Genomic DNA, 16,256 nt, shown 5'->3' on the forward strand with positions numbered 1-16,256 from the left:
TTAGTTTATATGAAAAATCTAATGTATAATTTAATTGGTAAGAATGACAAATTAATGGTGTAGCGTTAAATTTATATTTAGCATGATGAATACACACACACACACACACACACACACACACACATTACATTATAGTTCAAAGAAAGAGACAGATTTGTGGTCCTTTAAGACTAACCCTTAATGAAATAATCTGTAAATTTTTGTAGATAAAAATAAAGTTCTGATATTCTGCTATGGGTTGTTAGAATAATAAAGGCATTGTTCTGACTATAATAAATAATATTTTATTATTTAAAGGAAAGAAGTGCACATTAAAAGTCACCATGGCATGGAATATCTACCAGATTCCCCTACTTTTATTCCCAGTGTTCTTAATACAGCAAGTTTCTTCACAAGGTACTGTAAAATGTCATGCAAAAACAGCCAAGTTTGAGAATGGCTTGAGAATGGCTGCTCAGGTTATAGCCTCCTTAAAACAGAGTCATGCAGTTTAAAAGGAAAAAAGGAAAAGGAATAAAAAGGAATAAAAACATACGCAGGAAATCTTACAACTGGTGCTTGTATTTATGGGAGCCAGAGAGATTTCACCCAAAGGAGTTTTTCCCCAGTGATGGATCCTCCTTCCCCTGTAATGATTGAAAGTACTCACCATATGGATTGTAGGGACAGGCAATCTGCCAATCTGGATTTCTCATTGCTTCACTTTTTTCATTCAATTGCCATACTCACCTGAGAAATTTTCTTTTAAAAAGTTTGCCCTAAACTATGTATTTTGTGCATATTTCTCCAGACATTCTCACATTTGTTTGCGTTTTTGCCTGATGTATTCAATTTTTGCAAAGTTACTGCAATAAATAATGTTATGTATTTTTGTACAGATGTTCTCCTAATATACTTTGAAAAAAAAGGTATACTTTAAAAATTGCACACTATATTATGTAATTTAAGGAAGAAATTTTTTTTGAAGGGTATCTAGGTTTTGCCTCACATATTGATTCAAAAATGTAAAATAAGTTTGTTTTCAAATGAAAGCTTAACCCATTTCTTGCATTGGTTTTTGACCCCTTGAGTCATTGTTTCAGAAATACTTCCTTACCTAAACAAAGAAACAGAATGACCAAGGGCAAAAAAGCAGTGGGAGTGGGAGCATTTTGTGACTAGCTGCTGGCTTCCCCGTTGATTTTGCTTGTGGGAAGCTGGCAGGGAGCATCAGAAATCCTTCCTTCCTTCCTTCCTTCCTTCCTTCCTTCCTTCCTTCCTTCCTTCCTTCCTTCCTTCCTTCCTTCCTTCCTTCCTTCCTTCCTTCCTTCCCACATATAATATAGACTTGAACCATTTGTCCTCCCCCTCACAACCCTCAGGAGAGGCCTGGTGAAGCCTCCTCCTCAGCTGACCCACAGAACTGCCTGTCACTTTGCTGGGAGGAGGTGGAACAAAGGAACCCATGGACCATGAGGAAAACTGCACCTCCAATCCCCATTTTGGCATGTCCCGAAGGGCCCACTCCCTTGAGAGAGGAAGAGGGCTCACCCATTGATCACCAGTGCCCCCCAACCAGCCTTATCTCACCAGCAGGCATCCAAGTCACTCCCTCATCCTTTCCTCAATGCCCAGAGCCATTAAGAGAATTCAAATTTCTCTTGTTTCCAAAGCAGCTAATCACCACTTGCCCATTAGGCCTTGCCACCAGCTGATTGGGCACAGGGGACAGAGGGAGGTGGGAAAGAGGTTGGGGATATGCCCATGACGATCATGTGACTTGGGCTGACTGCAGCAGCGTGGCAGCACAGCAGTGCTGAAGCAGCCACAAATTTCATTTCCACAGGAGTAATGGGATTTTGGACGCATTCTGTAAGTTAGCCCATTTGAGGTACCTTTGTTCAAAAGGTTGCCTTGTGAGGCACTGTTGCCCTGTGAGGCACCGTTTCACCCAATTGAAGGTTACAGACATGAGAGCTTTAATAGTATATAGATGGTCTACTGTCTTAAACATCTTCATAGTATGCTGAAAGAGAGGTACTAGAAATGAGATTTAAATGAGAAAAGTTTCCTAATTCTATGTATCAGCCTTTAGATCCAGAGAGGGTAAGCTGCTATATATACTAAAGAGATGGAGCTCAAGTCTAGTTAGTGTTACAACATAGCATGGTGGAAGTTATCATCTAAAACTTCTGAATAGCATAATTATATCCACAGATGTTCTTTTCATGAAGCTTTAGACTGAGAGGAGATGCTCACTAATGGACAGGGTTTGATCTTTGAGAATCTTCCACCTGTACCTCCCCTGCATTATGTTTGTTTGCTTCAGATTTTGTGAGGAGTTCCAACAAAAATGTGATTGGAACATCCTTTTTATTAGCAGAACCCTTCTTTGTATTTGATATTTGAACTTTTCAAAGACACTGGAAGAAATAAATTTTGGGAGAAAAATGTTTAATTTAACTTACTTATTCTATTACATTACCATCAAGAGAACATTTATATTTTGGGGGCTTTGGAGCAAATATGTTTGCTTTTGTTATGGAATCATTTATTTTAAGCAACTCAGTCCCATAATATTAACTTTCTTTCTTTCTTTCTTTCTTTCTTTCTTTCTTTCTTTCTTTCTTTCTTTCTTTCTTTCTTTCTTTCTTTCTCAAATTTGTCACTGCCCATCTCACTGGGGAGTGACTCTGGGCAGTTTACTCAATTTACCTAAGAGCCTGTGTTTACCAATGTGTTATAGAGACTAATACCATATCATCAGCATATAATAGTATGACAATCTTCCATTTATCAATGAATGTAGGTAAAGAAAAAGAGGAAATCTTCATTATAATATTGTTGATATAAAAAAAGAATAGGAAAAGAGCCAGAATTCCTGTCTCACCCTTCTGTTCATCCAAACGTTATTGGTGGATATTCCCATTAAATTAATACACATCTGCATACTTATGCCTTACATAGTTTGTATATAAAAAATAGAAGCTATCTATCAATATTAGTAGCTAAAAGCTTTCTTTACAGTCTAGGCAGAAGAAAGATCAACAAAAGCCATATAAGAGCCTTTAGAACAGTGTTTCTCAAACTTGGCAACTTGAAGACTGGCTGGGGAATTCTGGGAATTGAAGTCCACATGTTTTAAAGTTGCCAAGATTGAGAAACACTGCTATGGAAGGCTTTTCATTGATGGCTGGTGTGGGTCTTCCGGGCTGTGTGGCCGTGGTCTTGAAGTCTTGTTTCCTAACGTTTCACCAGCACCTGTGACCGGCATCTTCAGAGTGCAGGAGCACAGACAGGAGCAGTTCTCTCTGTGCCCAGGGTGAAGTGACCCTTCTGTGGGTATTTATAGAGATCTTGGGGTGTGTGTGTGTGTGGGGTTGGGTTACTGAGTGGCTGCTTGTTTTGGAGTCAGCATCTGTGTGTATTTTCCTGGGGATTAGGCAGGGTTTTTTCTTCTACTGAATTGTTAACGAGGGGCTGCTGGGGGTGATTAGCAAGTTCACTGTGTGAACTGTTCACATGTCCTGGTGGTTGATGACTGTGGTGACTTTACATACTTTCAACAAAGTTTTGTAAAGCAGACAGAAAATACCAAGGAATAGGTGCAATTGGTAGAGGTGTTAGAAGAGTGGCCCCTGATTGCAACAGAGGACTTTAAAAAGGTTATCCAATAAAAGGCAGGGGCCAAAACTCCAGGAGAAGATAGGTTGCCAGCAGAAGTCATTAAATCCTTTTTGAATGGGTAGGCTTCCTGGCTGGCCTCATTTTGTTATAGTAATACAGTAGAACAGATACAGCGGAATGGATGATTCATTTGTTTGATTAATATTCACTGTAAATTACAGGATAGATACTTTTTACAAAGACTGTTAGACAAAGAGAGAAAAAACTTATCTTCCATCGAAATTCAGTTAAGAAATCTCAGAGGTTTGTACTGAAAAATTTAAAATTGAACTTGGGTGAAAAATCAGAATGTTCCTATGTGTATTGATTGCACACAATCTCAGCCATGCTGATTGGCTGCATTTGATGATTGTGATAAATTGTATTTAATCATGCTGGGTATATGATAAACCATGAGTAATTCAGAGTCATACCAATATGGACATAGTTCTCTTCCACTGAAAGAAATAGTTCTTAAAAAGATTTCAGAGTAATATGTGGGTAGGTTTCTTTTTCACTTTATTTTTAGAACCTTCTTTCTGTTTTTTTCAGGGGGGGAGGGAGTAATGGGGAGTAATATTTCACCCAACACTCTGTGTATGGTTTTTGCCCTTCCTTAGCTTGAAATACATCATTAAAATATATTAGCCATCCTCTTTGGAGAACTTAGGTCAGGGCAACTTATAAAATGTTTAACTGTATTTTTGTAAGAGAATTACATTGTAAAAAAATTATTGAACTTTTTATAGTTACCTCCATGCTCATTATGTTTTGTTAGAAAAATGATTGCTGTTTCCCAGCTCATGTGAATGTAACTGCTTATTACTCCTTGTCCTGAATAATTTCATTTGGCTTGCCTGTTATTCAAAGAGAAGGCGCCTTGGTGCACTGAACTCCACTGAAGCCAATAGTTTACCACCATCACCACTTCCCTTGGGGAGACTTGCATCATCTATTTAATGGCCCCCGAGGAGCAATTTCCCAAAATGGAGATTAATGTGAGGCTCTCAAGAGTTAATGTATTGCTTGCTTAGTCTGATAATGGGAGAAAATAAAATGTGTATGTTTGGTTGGTGTGTAGAGAGACATTTTTTTTCAGAAGTTATGGTAGGATTGCCAATTGAAGAACAACAACTTGAGGTAAGTTGATAATAGATGGAACCAGTGCTCCCATTTTATTTTATTTTTTTTAAACCTAGCCTTCCTTGTGGGTATATCTGGGCTACTTTCATGCAACCACAAGATCAAGCTACTCTTTTTGCTATGATAGATGTAAGGTAGATGCAGAACAGCAGAGCAATGCATATTATAATGCCACAGAATAACTTCAACACATCTCTAGTGTTATATTATTTGGTAATTTATTATTTATTTATTATTACATTTGTATTGGTAATGAAAGTGAATATACTTTATTAAGGAAAAAATGTTACTGAGCAAATTCTGAATGTGTTTAATTTTTTAAGAGCCAATGTAGTGTAATTAATACATTGCTGATCTGAGGCTGAGAAGAAGTACTGTAAGTCAGTACTTTTTAAGCAACTTTTATAGGAATATCACAGCTTTGATCAGTGACATCTCCAGATCAATCTTGGAAAGAATTCTTCTTCTTTTTTTTTTTTTTAAATATTTTTTTATTTTTACAACAAACACAAAACATACATGAACAAACAAAAACATAGAAAGGCATAAAAAAAGCATCTTCCATTTTATACCGTGTGTCAACCAGTTACCAACTCGTTGGTGCCCCTTTCATAATCTTAAATTCTCATATCATCTATTCAAAATATACTTGTATACTTATCAATTAACAATTATTAATCATTCATAGCTAATCTATAGAATCATTTATTACAAGAAATTTTAACTTTCAATAGGATTAGTAATACATTTTCATCTATCGATTATATGTGTATATATATAATAATTAATATCAAATTTCTATTATAAAATTTCCTAATCCATTACATTACTATATTTTCTCAGTGTCATATAAAATTACTTATCTTCTTACTCTAATTTCAAATCTCAATTTAACTCATCTCTGCACATTCCATAATTTTCAATAACTTCCTCCTGCATAAGTACTTTTTAATTTTTCCAATTCTTAAAAGTTACAGTTCTAACCAGTATCAGTTACAATATCAGTTACAGTTCTAACCGGGTTACAGTTCTAACCAGATTCTTCACTACATGTTTCAACAAAAATGTCTCTAGTTTAAAATCTATATGTTACTATATTCAACCATGTATAAATTTTAGTCTAATCTCTTGAAACATTTACAATCAAATACAATTTTTAACTATATATCTCAGATTTATACTTTATTCCAGCGCTTGCATAATTTTGAGTTCACCCTTTTCATTCAATATCCCAAAATATCTAGCTGTTTATTCCTTTTTCTATATTATTGGATAAGAGAAAGCAATAATAAATGTCCTTTCAAACTTTCTGCTTTTTGAAGCTTCTGTCAGTTCCATCATTGTTGTATTCCCCTCGTTTTTTCTTTAAACATCTGAAGTAGTTTCTTTCAATATTGTTTTACTTCTTCTTTTTGTGCATTCTCTTAGTACGATTTTTCATTATAATCTTGTATAATCTTTTTCTCACCCTCAGTGCCAAGAACAAGTCTGTCCCTCTTCATTTATCAGTTGATTAACCCTTTTAATTCTCAGTTTATAAGCCTCACAATAATTCTGTTTAATGTTTCTGATTTCTTGTACTATTTCTTCCTTTTCCATTGATCCCGTTTTATGTTTAATTAAGTCCATTTTAGCTTTAATATCTTTTTTTCTTTTTTTTTTTTTGCGGGAATTTCTGCAGCTCTTCTTCCAGTTTTTTATAGTCATCCTCAATAGTTTAAAGATCTTTTTCTGCATTGTGTTTCTCGTATAGTTTAGAAAGAATTCTTCTTGAAGCTCTGGGGAGGTATTACCAGTCAGAACAGGAAATACAGACCTGGATGGATTTCTTGTCTCTCTTAATAAGATAGGTTCTTATATACAAGGCTTAATGGGCAAGTCACTTGCTTTGGCTAAGTCCCTCTCTTTCTCATGTTAACTACTTCAGAATACTTTAATACTTTAATGGCCAAGTATAAAATATATACAAGGAATTTGTCTTCGGTGACAAACAGCAAGATCAACAGTGTGTTTGGATAACAACAGAAAAAGGAATGATAATAAACAATAGCACTACACGGTAAAATAACTTTTTCAAAGGGAGAAGCCACTGTCCAGCACATATCGTGTCATGTAGTGTTTAACAGAGCAATGGCACAAGGGAGAAAAACTGTTTCAGTATCTAGATGTTTTAACATATGGTGCTCTGTAGCGCCATCCTGAAGGAAGAAGTTGAAACAGTTTATATCCAGGATGGGAAGAGTCTGCAGATATCCTCTCTGCCCTCCTTTTGACCCTTACAGTATACATTTCTTCTACAGAAGGCAGGCGGGTTGCAATTATCCTTTCTGCAGACTTAACTATCCGTTGGAGTCTGAGTCTGTCCTGTTTGGTTGCGGAATCAAACCAGACAGTTATAGAGGAACAGATAACAGACTCAATGATTCCCCTGTAAAACTGTACCAGGAGCTCCTGGGATAATTTAAACTTCCTAAGTTGCCGCAGGAAGAACATCCTTTGCTGTGCCTTTTTAATGATGGCTATAATGTTAAGTGTCCATTTCAGGTCTTGGGAAATTATAGAACCTAGGAACTTGAAGGACTCTACCACTGATACTGGGCTGTCGAGGGGTTATTAGAAGGATTCTTCCTAAAATCCACAATCATCTCCACGGTTTTAAGTGTATTCAGTTCCAAGTTATTATAACCACACCACAAGACCAGTTGTTGAACCTCCTGTCTGTATGCTGACTCATCTCCATTGTACAGGATTATTATGGGAAATAATGGGATGATCCCTTACATATGATCATATTAATGTTAATTAATTAATATTATCATTTTTGAAAGGCCGCATGAAATAGCATATCTCCAAACTGGCTGATTTGCCTTACTAGTGTTCATTAAATACAACAAAATATCTCCTGTATGTATTTAGGTATATTTAGGAATATACCTTTGACTCTCAGAACTCTCAGCAGTAGCAATATTTGGCTGAGAATTCTAGGAGCTGAAGTCCACACATCAGGGGGAGGGACTGGGCAGGTTATGGAAAGTTTCTCAAGTGACAAATGCCCTAGAGTTTCCCAAACTTCAGGAGATATTTTTCATAGAAGTTAAAGAGTAGCGGTGGAAACTGGAGCTTCTAAAAAGTCTCATAGCTCTCCTTGAAATTTTCTTGATCACAACCCATATTTTCAGATCCTGAAAATGCCAAACCTATGAATCTTTCTTTTGATAGCTATGTAGTCTTCTCATCTATTACTATAGGCTTTCCAAACCTGGTATCCTCCAAATATTTGGGCCTCTCCAGGAATTGCTGGAGCCTATTCTGGTTTTCCATTCTGGGAGTTGTACTCCCTATACATTTTAAAGACCCCAGCCTGGGAAAATTCTATTTTATAGGATTGCCTAGGAAAAATTCTTGGTAACAGCTCAACAAAGACATGCTTACTACTTGGAAAAATGTTTCTGTTTGTGACAGGAGTGAATTTAAGATATATTGCTTGTGTTCAGATGGAAACGAAGATTTGCATTTCTAGAGGAAATGATCCTCCCATTCATTCTTTCCTAACCTACCATTCTGGGGTGGCAATTTTGTGTACTTTTAGGTGCATCAAGCTGTGTAGGGAGATGTGGGGATGGGTATTCTAGGACGCCCGGGTGCCAATGCGACAGTAGCTGCCAACTCTACAAGGAGTGCTGCCCAGATTATGAACAAGTCTGCCTTTCAGGTAAGTCTACACTCAGTCTGTTTTTAACTCAAAAGAAGAGTGAGCAGTATTCTGTTCCACTAAAATAATGACTTGTCTAGAGGACCTTGGGGAATGTACTTAGGTTTTCTCAAACTATAGCAATAGTGGATGGTCTTGCCCAGAGGGATAGCACATAACTGACCTTCTGCTACGTGTAGCTGGGAGGGAGGGTTAACTGGATGTAATTTTTAATTGGATGTTTATCATATCTACTTTCTACCCTGTATCATTCAGCGCATCCCCTGCCACATTTTGAGAATGGGTATATTATCCTACGATTTGCTATCTATCTAACTAGTTCTTGGATGAGAATATTATTCTATGAGTCACTATCTAACTAGTTCTTCTGGCACAAAATAAATGATTCCTCTGGGAAATAATGAAGCATTTTATGTCATGTGAATAACTCTTATATAAAATGTATAGGAATCATATGCAGAAACATATACATATGTAGAAATGTATATGCTTCTGTATAGGAATCTTCTGGGAAGCAAAGCACATTACCAGAGAGGAAATATCATGGAGAAGCCATTGACAAGATATAGTTCATGTACAACCAGCGGTGAGAATCACCATAGTGGGAATTGTCCGGTTTCTGAAAATCATATTGTGAAAACTGAGCCTCTGTCCAAACACATTTAATCATAGGTTTTCAAACTTCCTGTATCGTTTAGTGTGTAATTTGGATCCCAATATTAACAGACAGATTATCACTTCCAGATGACCTAATGTTAGGTCAAACAAACCTGTTCTCCAGTTCTCTACCTTTCATACTTACCACATTACATATGGAAGAACCCAAATGAGTGTTCACCCCTTGTATCTCATGCATTTTGTAACTGGGGATTTTACAGATGGCTTGATTTAGAGCCAGTAGCTATGTCACAATATCTTGCTGACAGGTTCCACAACTGCCTGACATTCAAACAGGGAAAAAAAAAAAAAAAAAAGAGTGGGGCTTATATAAGTAGAGAGATATATACCATATTGTACTTGATCATTATCAGAAACTTCCAGCATAAAATCCAAAGGATATAAACAAATTTTGCTAAATAAGATCGGTTTTGCAGTTACAAAACAGAAAACAAATGTAGTCCTCAGTGATATAGCTGTTTTACCTAAGTAATATATTTTAGTAATTGTTTTCCAGAGCCATGAAATAGTGCGATTCTTACAATCAAAGGGATTTTTTATAGCAACATAGCAACAACGAATGGGTTTGCAGGGACTAGCGTGTGGATTCAAAATCATATTCACAGTGTTACAAAGCTGTCCTTGTACATGAATGCTAATTTTCAATATTGGAACTTAATAGTAGTAACACAATGAAAAAATTATTCCAATTATGAAGGCAAGAAATGCTAATCTCCCTCCACCATCCCATGTAGAACTCTCCTGTAAAGGACGTTGTACTGACCGCTTTGTCCGGGGGAGACCCTGTGACTGTGATCCAGATTGTCACAAGTTTGGCAAGTGTTGTGCAGACTTTAAACAGGCATGTGTAGGTGAGTCTCAAAGTCTTTTGCTTCTTTTCCCATACGTAGCTTGTAACAGACCATGAAGTTTACTTTTGGACTTACTCTTAATACCACAATCCAGGCTTAGCCCTTGCACATGGAAAAGTTGCATGACAGGGACAAAGGTCATTGGTGTGACACACTAGTTTTCTAGGTTGAAAAGAAAATTTGGAGGAACTTCAGCCTTGTGAATGTTGGCAAGGCTGAACATGAATCCTTTTCTCACCTCTTATAGACCAGGCATAAGTTTATTACCTCAATAAAAACAGTATGCCTTTACATTGCTCGTTCCAGATTTTGTTACAAGAACATCTAGCAAAGAGATGAGATGAATTATTGAAGTTAGAGGTCTGTCTTTCAGACAGGACCAATTTCTTAGGCTGACATGGATTGTCAGCCCTGAGTGCTACTGCTTAAAAGAAAGCAAAGTGAAGGGGCTGGACTTGCAGAGATTGCCACACACAACCTTCAAAACATCTGCATGGGTCTTACAAGAGATGTGATGTGCCTTGGAGTGATCGAAAAGAGGGTGCTTCTTTGCATTCGTCAATTCTGCACAGCTCTTCTGCATGCTTTGCACAGGTCTGAGATTTAACTAGTTTGAAGATAAAATTAAAGCAGAGAGGAACCATTCATTTATTGGAAAATCATTTGTATCCTGGGTCTGTGCCACCCAACCCCACATTGTACTGGCTCTGATTTAATTAGGCAGACAAGGCTGGATTTTGGCAAACATCACTTCTTTAACTTCAACAGAGTTATGCCAGAATAGAATTCAGTATGATATGAAAGGGGTGATAGAGATGTCATGACAGTAGAAAACATGCCTTTTGGCCTGGCAAGTGGCAATAATAATCTATTTTTCTCTTGTAATCACTTCTGCCTGAAGTGCTGTTTTGTCCTGGATGTAAGTACAAGTTGAAAATGACCAAAATAAATACTGAAGCAATGCCTTTCTTTGGCCAACTCATGCCAACCAACTTGGGAGTGAGCTTTTGTGTTTTTAAGAACTCCTTCACAAACAAGAAGAGAGAGACAGAGAGAGGCAAAGGTGAGGTTGAAAGAAAGAAAAGGAAAGACGTTCAAGTCATACCCATTTATCCCATATAATGCTAAGCCAAAGATGTGTGCCTTTTCCCCAGCTTTGGGCTGAATTCCAGAATGCAGGATGAAGCTGCATTTAAAAAATAAGTTTAGTTTCATTTTACTTACATTCACATTTAAACAGTTAATCTGATTACAGGTAGTCCCTGCATTAAGAACGCCCAGGTTACAGATGACCCATAGTTAAGAATGAAGCCTACTGTAGCAATATTTGAGTTAAATACACAATGATTCAAGTTCATTATACAATCCTACTTATACAGTATTATACAATAATACTGTTCCAGTTTACATACAAATTTGATTTAAGGACAGACCTTGTTCTTAAATTGGGGACTACCTGTATTCCCTAGTTATGTATTTATTAATTTTGCCCAACTGTCACATTAACTTTATAATATGGTGAGAACTTTTGGAGTGCCAGTAGCAACTGTACTGCATGCTTTTGGGAGCTGTGTGCTTGGATATCCAAGGAAAGGAGCAAATGATGACATGTGCATGTTCATGTCATCATGCAAATGACGTGACTTGCACCAGATGTCATGATGCCATTCCATAAACTTGCCCATTTGCACAAAGATGTCATCATGGCTTATTATAGATGTCACATGAATCCTTGGGGCCTGTGATTATGAAACTCTATGTTAAACCATTAACCATGGTTTAAAATCTACAATTGGTGATTTTGCACATCATTAAGCATAAACCAGTCAAACCAAACTATTCATTTCATGGCTTAGTGCAATGTGTGAGCTCAGCACTGTCCCAATGACTCTTGGAAAGAAGCACTTTCCTAAGTCATATGTTGGGTCACATCCTTACCCTAAGAGTGGTGAGACCTTTTCCTTTTTAATTTATATAGACATTTTCTGACCCAATTCTTCATCCTTCTTTTCTGGTATGTACTGTACATAAGCTCTGATTTTATTGTATGCTGACAATGCAGCAATCTTGTCTCTTCATAGATGGGCATGAGAAAGGCACTGTGGTCTCTAGCTATCTTTTGCAAAGTTGAAAAGCTGGCTACTTTCCAGAAAATCAAGGTTTGATATGGTCAGATGACTAAATCAATAAAATTTCTGTTCTGTTCAGAAGATCAAGGTGCTGCCTTTTGCAAATATACATATATATTCAAAAGATACACATCTATCAAATCAACAGGAACAAAATTGAGCAGGTATTTGTGTGCAGGTATCTTGGGGTGCTTCTTCATGTCTCTTTGTGATGGAGAGAGGACCTCAGGTATACTGCTGTCTGTGCCCACAGCAGCACAATAGCAGCCCTTAAATTCTTCTGCACAAAGAAGAGTTATTTTGACCTGGTGGCAAGTTATTTTGACAAGGCATTCAAAACTAAGGCTATCCCTCACCTTCTTCATGACATACCAATCTGTATGTTTAGAAAACTGCCTAATTTAAATCAAAGATTCTCTGATCTACCTTGGCTGTCCCCAGCTTGTAATTAATGCAGTTTTTCACTTGGAGCAGTGGCTAATATCTCTGGAGTCATGTTCTCAGTCGGTGGCTGGAATTATTTTTTCTTCCAGCAGAACTTGCCCCAATATTTTTTCTTCCCAGATGATTTTGAAAACAACTAAAAAATTGATGGAGAAGCTCAATGACTTGCATTTGTCCTCACATCGGACTCTGCTGAAGGCTTCAACCATGCCAAAAGACTTATTAGACGTTATTGTGTCTGGGATTGGGATCGCTAACCTGATCATAGTGAAGCCCCTGGCCTCTTGAATCATGGGGTTTTTAACAACAGGCACACTTTAGGTCCTTCTTTTGTTAACATTACTGCTTCAGAACATCTGCTGGGCCTTTACTGTAGTAGGACTTAAGATTCTGCCCTCTGCAATGCTATTGGGTAGTTTCATAATTACCTACCTGTTTCTTAGAGGCTGTGATCTTGTGGATTAGGCTCTGTGGAATTTCTCATTTCATAGGGTTGGGCAAACCAGTTGATTTATCCTTTTCTTCAGAGAATTCCAGGCAGGGAGCCTGATTGCTACCTACATCTATTATTTGATTGCTGTCCCAATAGTAACTATAGAGGTTCTAAACCTTGTTTCTTTGTATATGCCATTTGCCACTTGTTGGACTGCAAAATATTATAATAGGCGTTTATTATACAGTTTTATTTTAAGTTACATTGTAAGTTAGTATTAGCAAAATTATCTTATTTTGTATATATAGCTATTAAATTTAAACCTGTTTCCATTCTTAGACACAGATTCCTTTTTCAGTGACAAAAGGAGGCAAAAACGGTCAATGATAACCTCTAAAATACCAGTGAAATTACATCTAAAGTTAATTTATTTATTCAAGATAATATATGTTTAGCTTAACGACAATAGTATAATGATATAAAGGGTCAGGGTGTTGCTTTGCTAATAAGTTTTAATTTAAACATTATTGAGGTGGGAAAAGGAGAGCAGAATTTGGCAAATCAGAGCTGAAATACACATGTAGACATTTTTTTAAAAAGGTTTTCTTTTAACAAGACTTTGTTAAAAATTGTAAACAGCAAATTACAAACTTGAATCAGTTAACTAAATTATACATAAGGAATTTCAATTGAGATCTGTTGTTTATGCTTGGTTCTGCAGAAGCAGTGACTGTCACCACCACTAGAGCTCCCTCAAAAATCCCCAGGACAGCTTCTTTAGCAAGGACCACCACACCCAAGCCACCAACCACAACCTCCAAACCAAAGTCAACAACCAAACGTTCACCCAAACCTATGCCAAAACCCAAACCAATGTCTTTAAAGAAGAAGATGCACAAGAAGGTGTCTCATGAAACTATGGAAGGTAAACTTACCTGAATTTTTCTGGAAGAATTTTTTTTTGCGGGGGGGTGCATGTTAATACACACACACACATACACACAAATATAAATTCCTCCCAGGAATGGGGAGAAAGGCAAATGTTGGGATGGATAAATACTTTTAAAAATTCAGTCACAATGATACATCCTTTTAATGGTTTCCACAGAATCAAATTTGCAGTCTTGACTGCCATAGGTGGCTTGCTAACCAAATACTTCTTCATCTTATATATTTGGAACTTAAGTGTGCAAAGGTCAGGTGCTTCTACCTTCCACTTGACCTGCAGTTTAGAACAAGGAGGGGCCAATTTTTTTTATTTTTTATTTTTGCCATGGACTGCATCCAATATCACCTGGGCAGACAGAGTTCCCTTGCTCTCCCTGGGCTTCAAGTTTAAAGAACAAAAAGTCCTTAAAGTTTAAAAAGTTCTTAAAGGCTTAAAATTTAAAGAACGAAAGGCATTTTATGAAGTGGTGTATTGATGTGATGAAAACAAGAATGTTTTGCAAGGGAAAAAAGATACGAAGCATACTGTATAAAGTTAATGTAAACCAATTATAATAATGTTTGCTTTGTTTTTCCTTATTCCATGCATTTAATGTCTTTGTCTTATTATTTCTTATTCCCTTTCTACATTTTGCATACTGTTGCTTACCCCAAAAGGGAATAGTGTGATAGATACAGTATGTATACATGTATATATGTACATTCAGAAAACACTGTAATATATTACAACTGTTTTGGAAGTCAGTTTTTAAAATGACATGGGAGGAAAGAGAAATGCTGATGAAAAACTTAATGCTGTAGATATTCTTATTTACCTGTATTTTAATGTTTTTTCATTCTGAGTCCTATAGGCAAGTCATGGAATTTTGGACTATCAGTGTTGTTTGGATAGGGAATTGTAATAGTCCAGCAGGTGTGTAAACTTGTTGACTTATAATGTAAAAATCTGAACCAATGTACAATCTGAGAAGCCAGCTTCAGGACAGGTTTTAAGGTCCTTCAGTTTCTACTCTGAAAAGATAGAAAAAAAGTATCTTCTTACTTTCAAATATTGTCCACAAATTATATATCTAATGGAGCTTAATCTTTTTGGAGGCTAATTGAAGCATATCAGCAGTCATTCTATTTCTGCACAATGCCTCAAAAGACATTTATAAACTGGGGAGAAGAGGTTAAAGAAGGCCTGGTACATTTCAGTATGGCCCAAATCATGCTTTGCAGCTAGTCAGGACAAATTGACCTGAGGCCAATTTAGGGATGGACCAATCTGAACCATTGAATGCAAACTTTGAAGCAGATTGGATGGTCTCTGCACAATCCTAACTGAATTTTTTTCTTCTATAAAAAATACAGTTGTGGGATCAAGTTTGGAAGCATTTGGGGCCATGTCCAAGACTTTGGAGGGAGGGCCATATGCAACGTAAAGCCCCAAATTATGTATTCCACCCTTCCAGGGACTCCATCTGTGAACAAGAACTATAATCTTTAGAAATTTTATCTTTTTGATGACTGTAGAACATTCTGAACAGTCTTCTACTTCTTCAAAATCTTCAATGATTCGGAAAACAATGGCTTCATTAGAAGTTCCTGAGGATACAACCAAGACAAATGATAAAAATAATGAGGAATTAGAAGAAGAAATCAGAGGTATGCCTTCTGATTGTTTTTAAGCATCCAAGAATAAGGATTTCAGAGAAACAGACATACAAGTAATGTACATTTTTCTATCTTGAAAAGGAATTTAAAAATTTAAAAATAAAGTATTATTCCTAATCTTCAAGGGTGTCTTCAGGGTATGGTTAAATAAATAAATAAATAAATAAATAAATAAATAAATAAATAAATAAATAAATAAGATGGCCATGATGGTGTGAGCAAAGCTCTGCCTGTTTCTTACATGTGTCACATATGCGGTGCACATAAAAAATAGGAAGACCTTTGATTACACTGTTGCAATCACCTTGACTTTTTAAACCATATCCTTTGGACGCCCTTGCTAATCTTCCAGTAGAGGGTAAGAATAAACAAACCTTGCTGATTTCATTTGGAGTGCTGAGTACTGAGATCTTTCATCTTTAAATGAATTGGGCCCAGGAGAGCAATCTGGTGAATTTGTCAAAGCATTAGGAGTTGTAGCATGCTGACAAACCCAGAAACCTGCTGGTACAATCTGGAAGGCTACAAGCCAGAAGGAGCAGCATTAACTTCTCTTTCCTGTTTTCATTTAAACAATATCTATCACATTGCAAAGAACTGGAGGGAGTAAAATTGAT

The 16,256-nt window shown here is 36.7% G+C and overlaps 1 protein-coding gene across 1 annotated transcript; it reads left to right on the top strand.

Moving 5' to 3' along the window:
• Window positions 1-323: 323 nt before the first annotated feature.
• PRG4 (proteoglycan 4) lies at window positions 324-15,541 on the top strand. Its single transcript, XM_088153998.1, has 4 exons — window positions 324-396; window positions 8,378-8,500; window positions 9,913-10,029; window positions 13,817-15,541. The coding sequence occupies exons 1-4, from the start codon at window positions 324-326 to the stop codon at window positions 13,972-13,974; spliced, it is 471 nt and encodes a 156-aa protein (XP_088010124.1). The 3' UTR covers window positions 13,975-15,541.
• The last annotated feature ends 715 nt before the right edge of the window (window positions 15,542-16,256 follow it).

Source organism: Python bivittatus, unplaced genomic scaffold (assembly GCF_059951505.1).
Source record: "Python bivittatus isolate LINGU-HERP-01145 unplaced genomic scaffold, Pbiv_v1 ctg000700_np1212, whole genome shotgun sequence".
In the NCBI taxonomy this organism is placed as follows: domain Eukaryota; kingdom Metazoa; phylum Chordata; class Lepidosauria; order Squamata; family Pythonidae; genus Python; species Python bivittatus.

What these genes read in the sequence shown, in the direction of transcription:
- PRG4 (XM_088153998.1), top strand. Translation starts at nt 324, where the DNA reads ATGGCATGGAATATCTACCAGATTCCCCTACTTTTATTCCCAGTGTTC. An exon ending in TGAACAAGTCTGCCTTTCAG is followed by an intron (nt 8,501 to 9,912) that starts GTAAGTCTACAC and finishes CATCCCATGTAG; the next exon opens with AACTCTCCTGTAAAGGACGT. An exon ending in CTTTAAACAGGCATGTGTAG is followed by an intron (nt 10,030 to 13,816) that starts GTGAGTCTCAAA and finishes CAGCTTCTTTAG; the next exon opens with CAAGGACCACCACACCCAAG.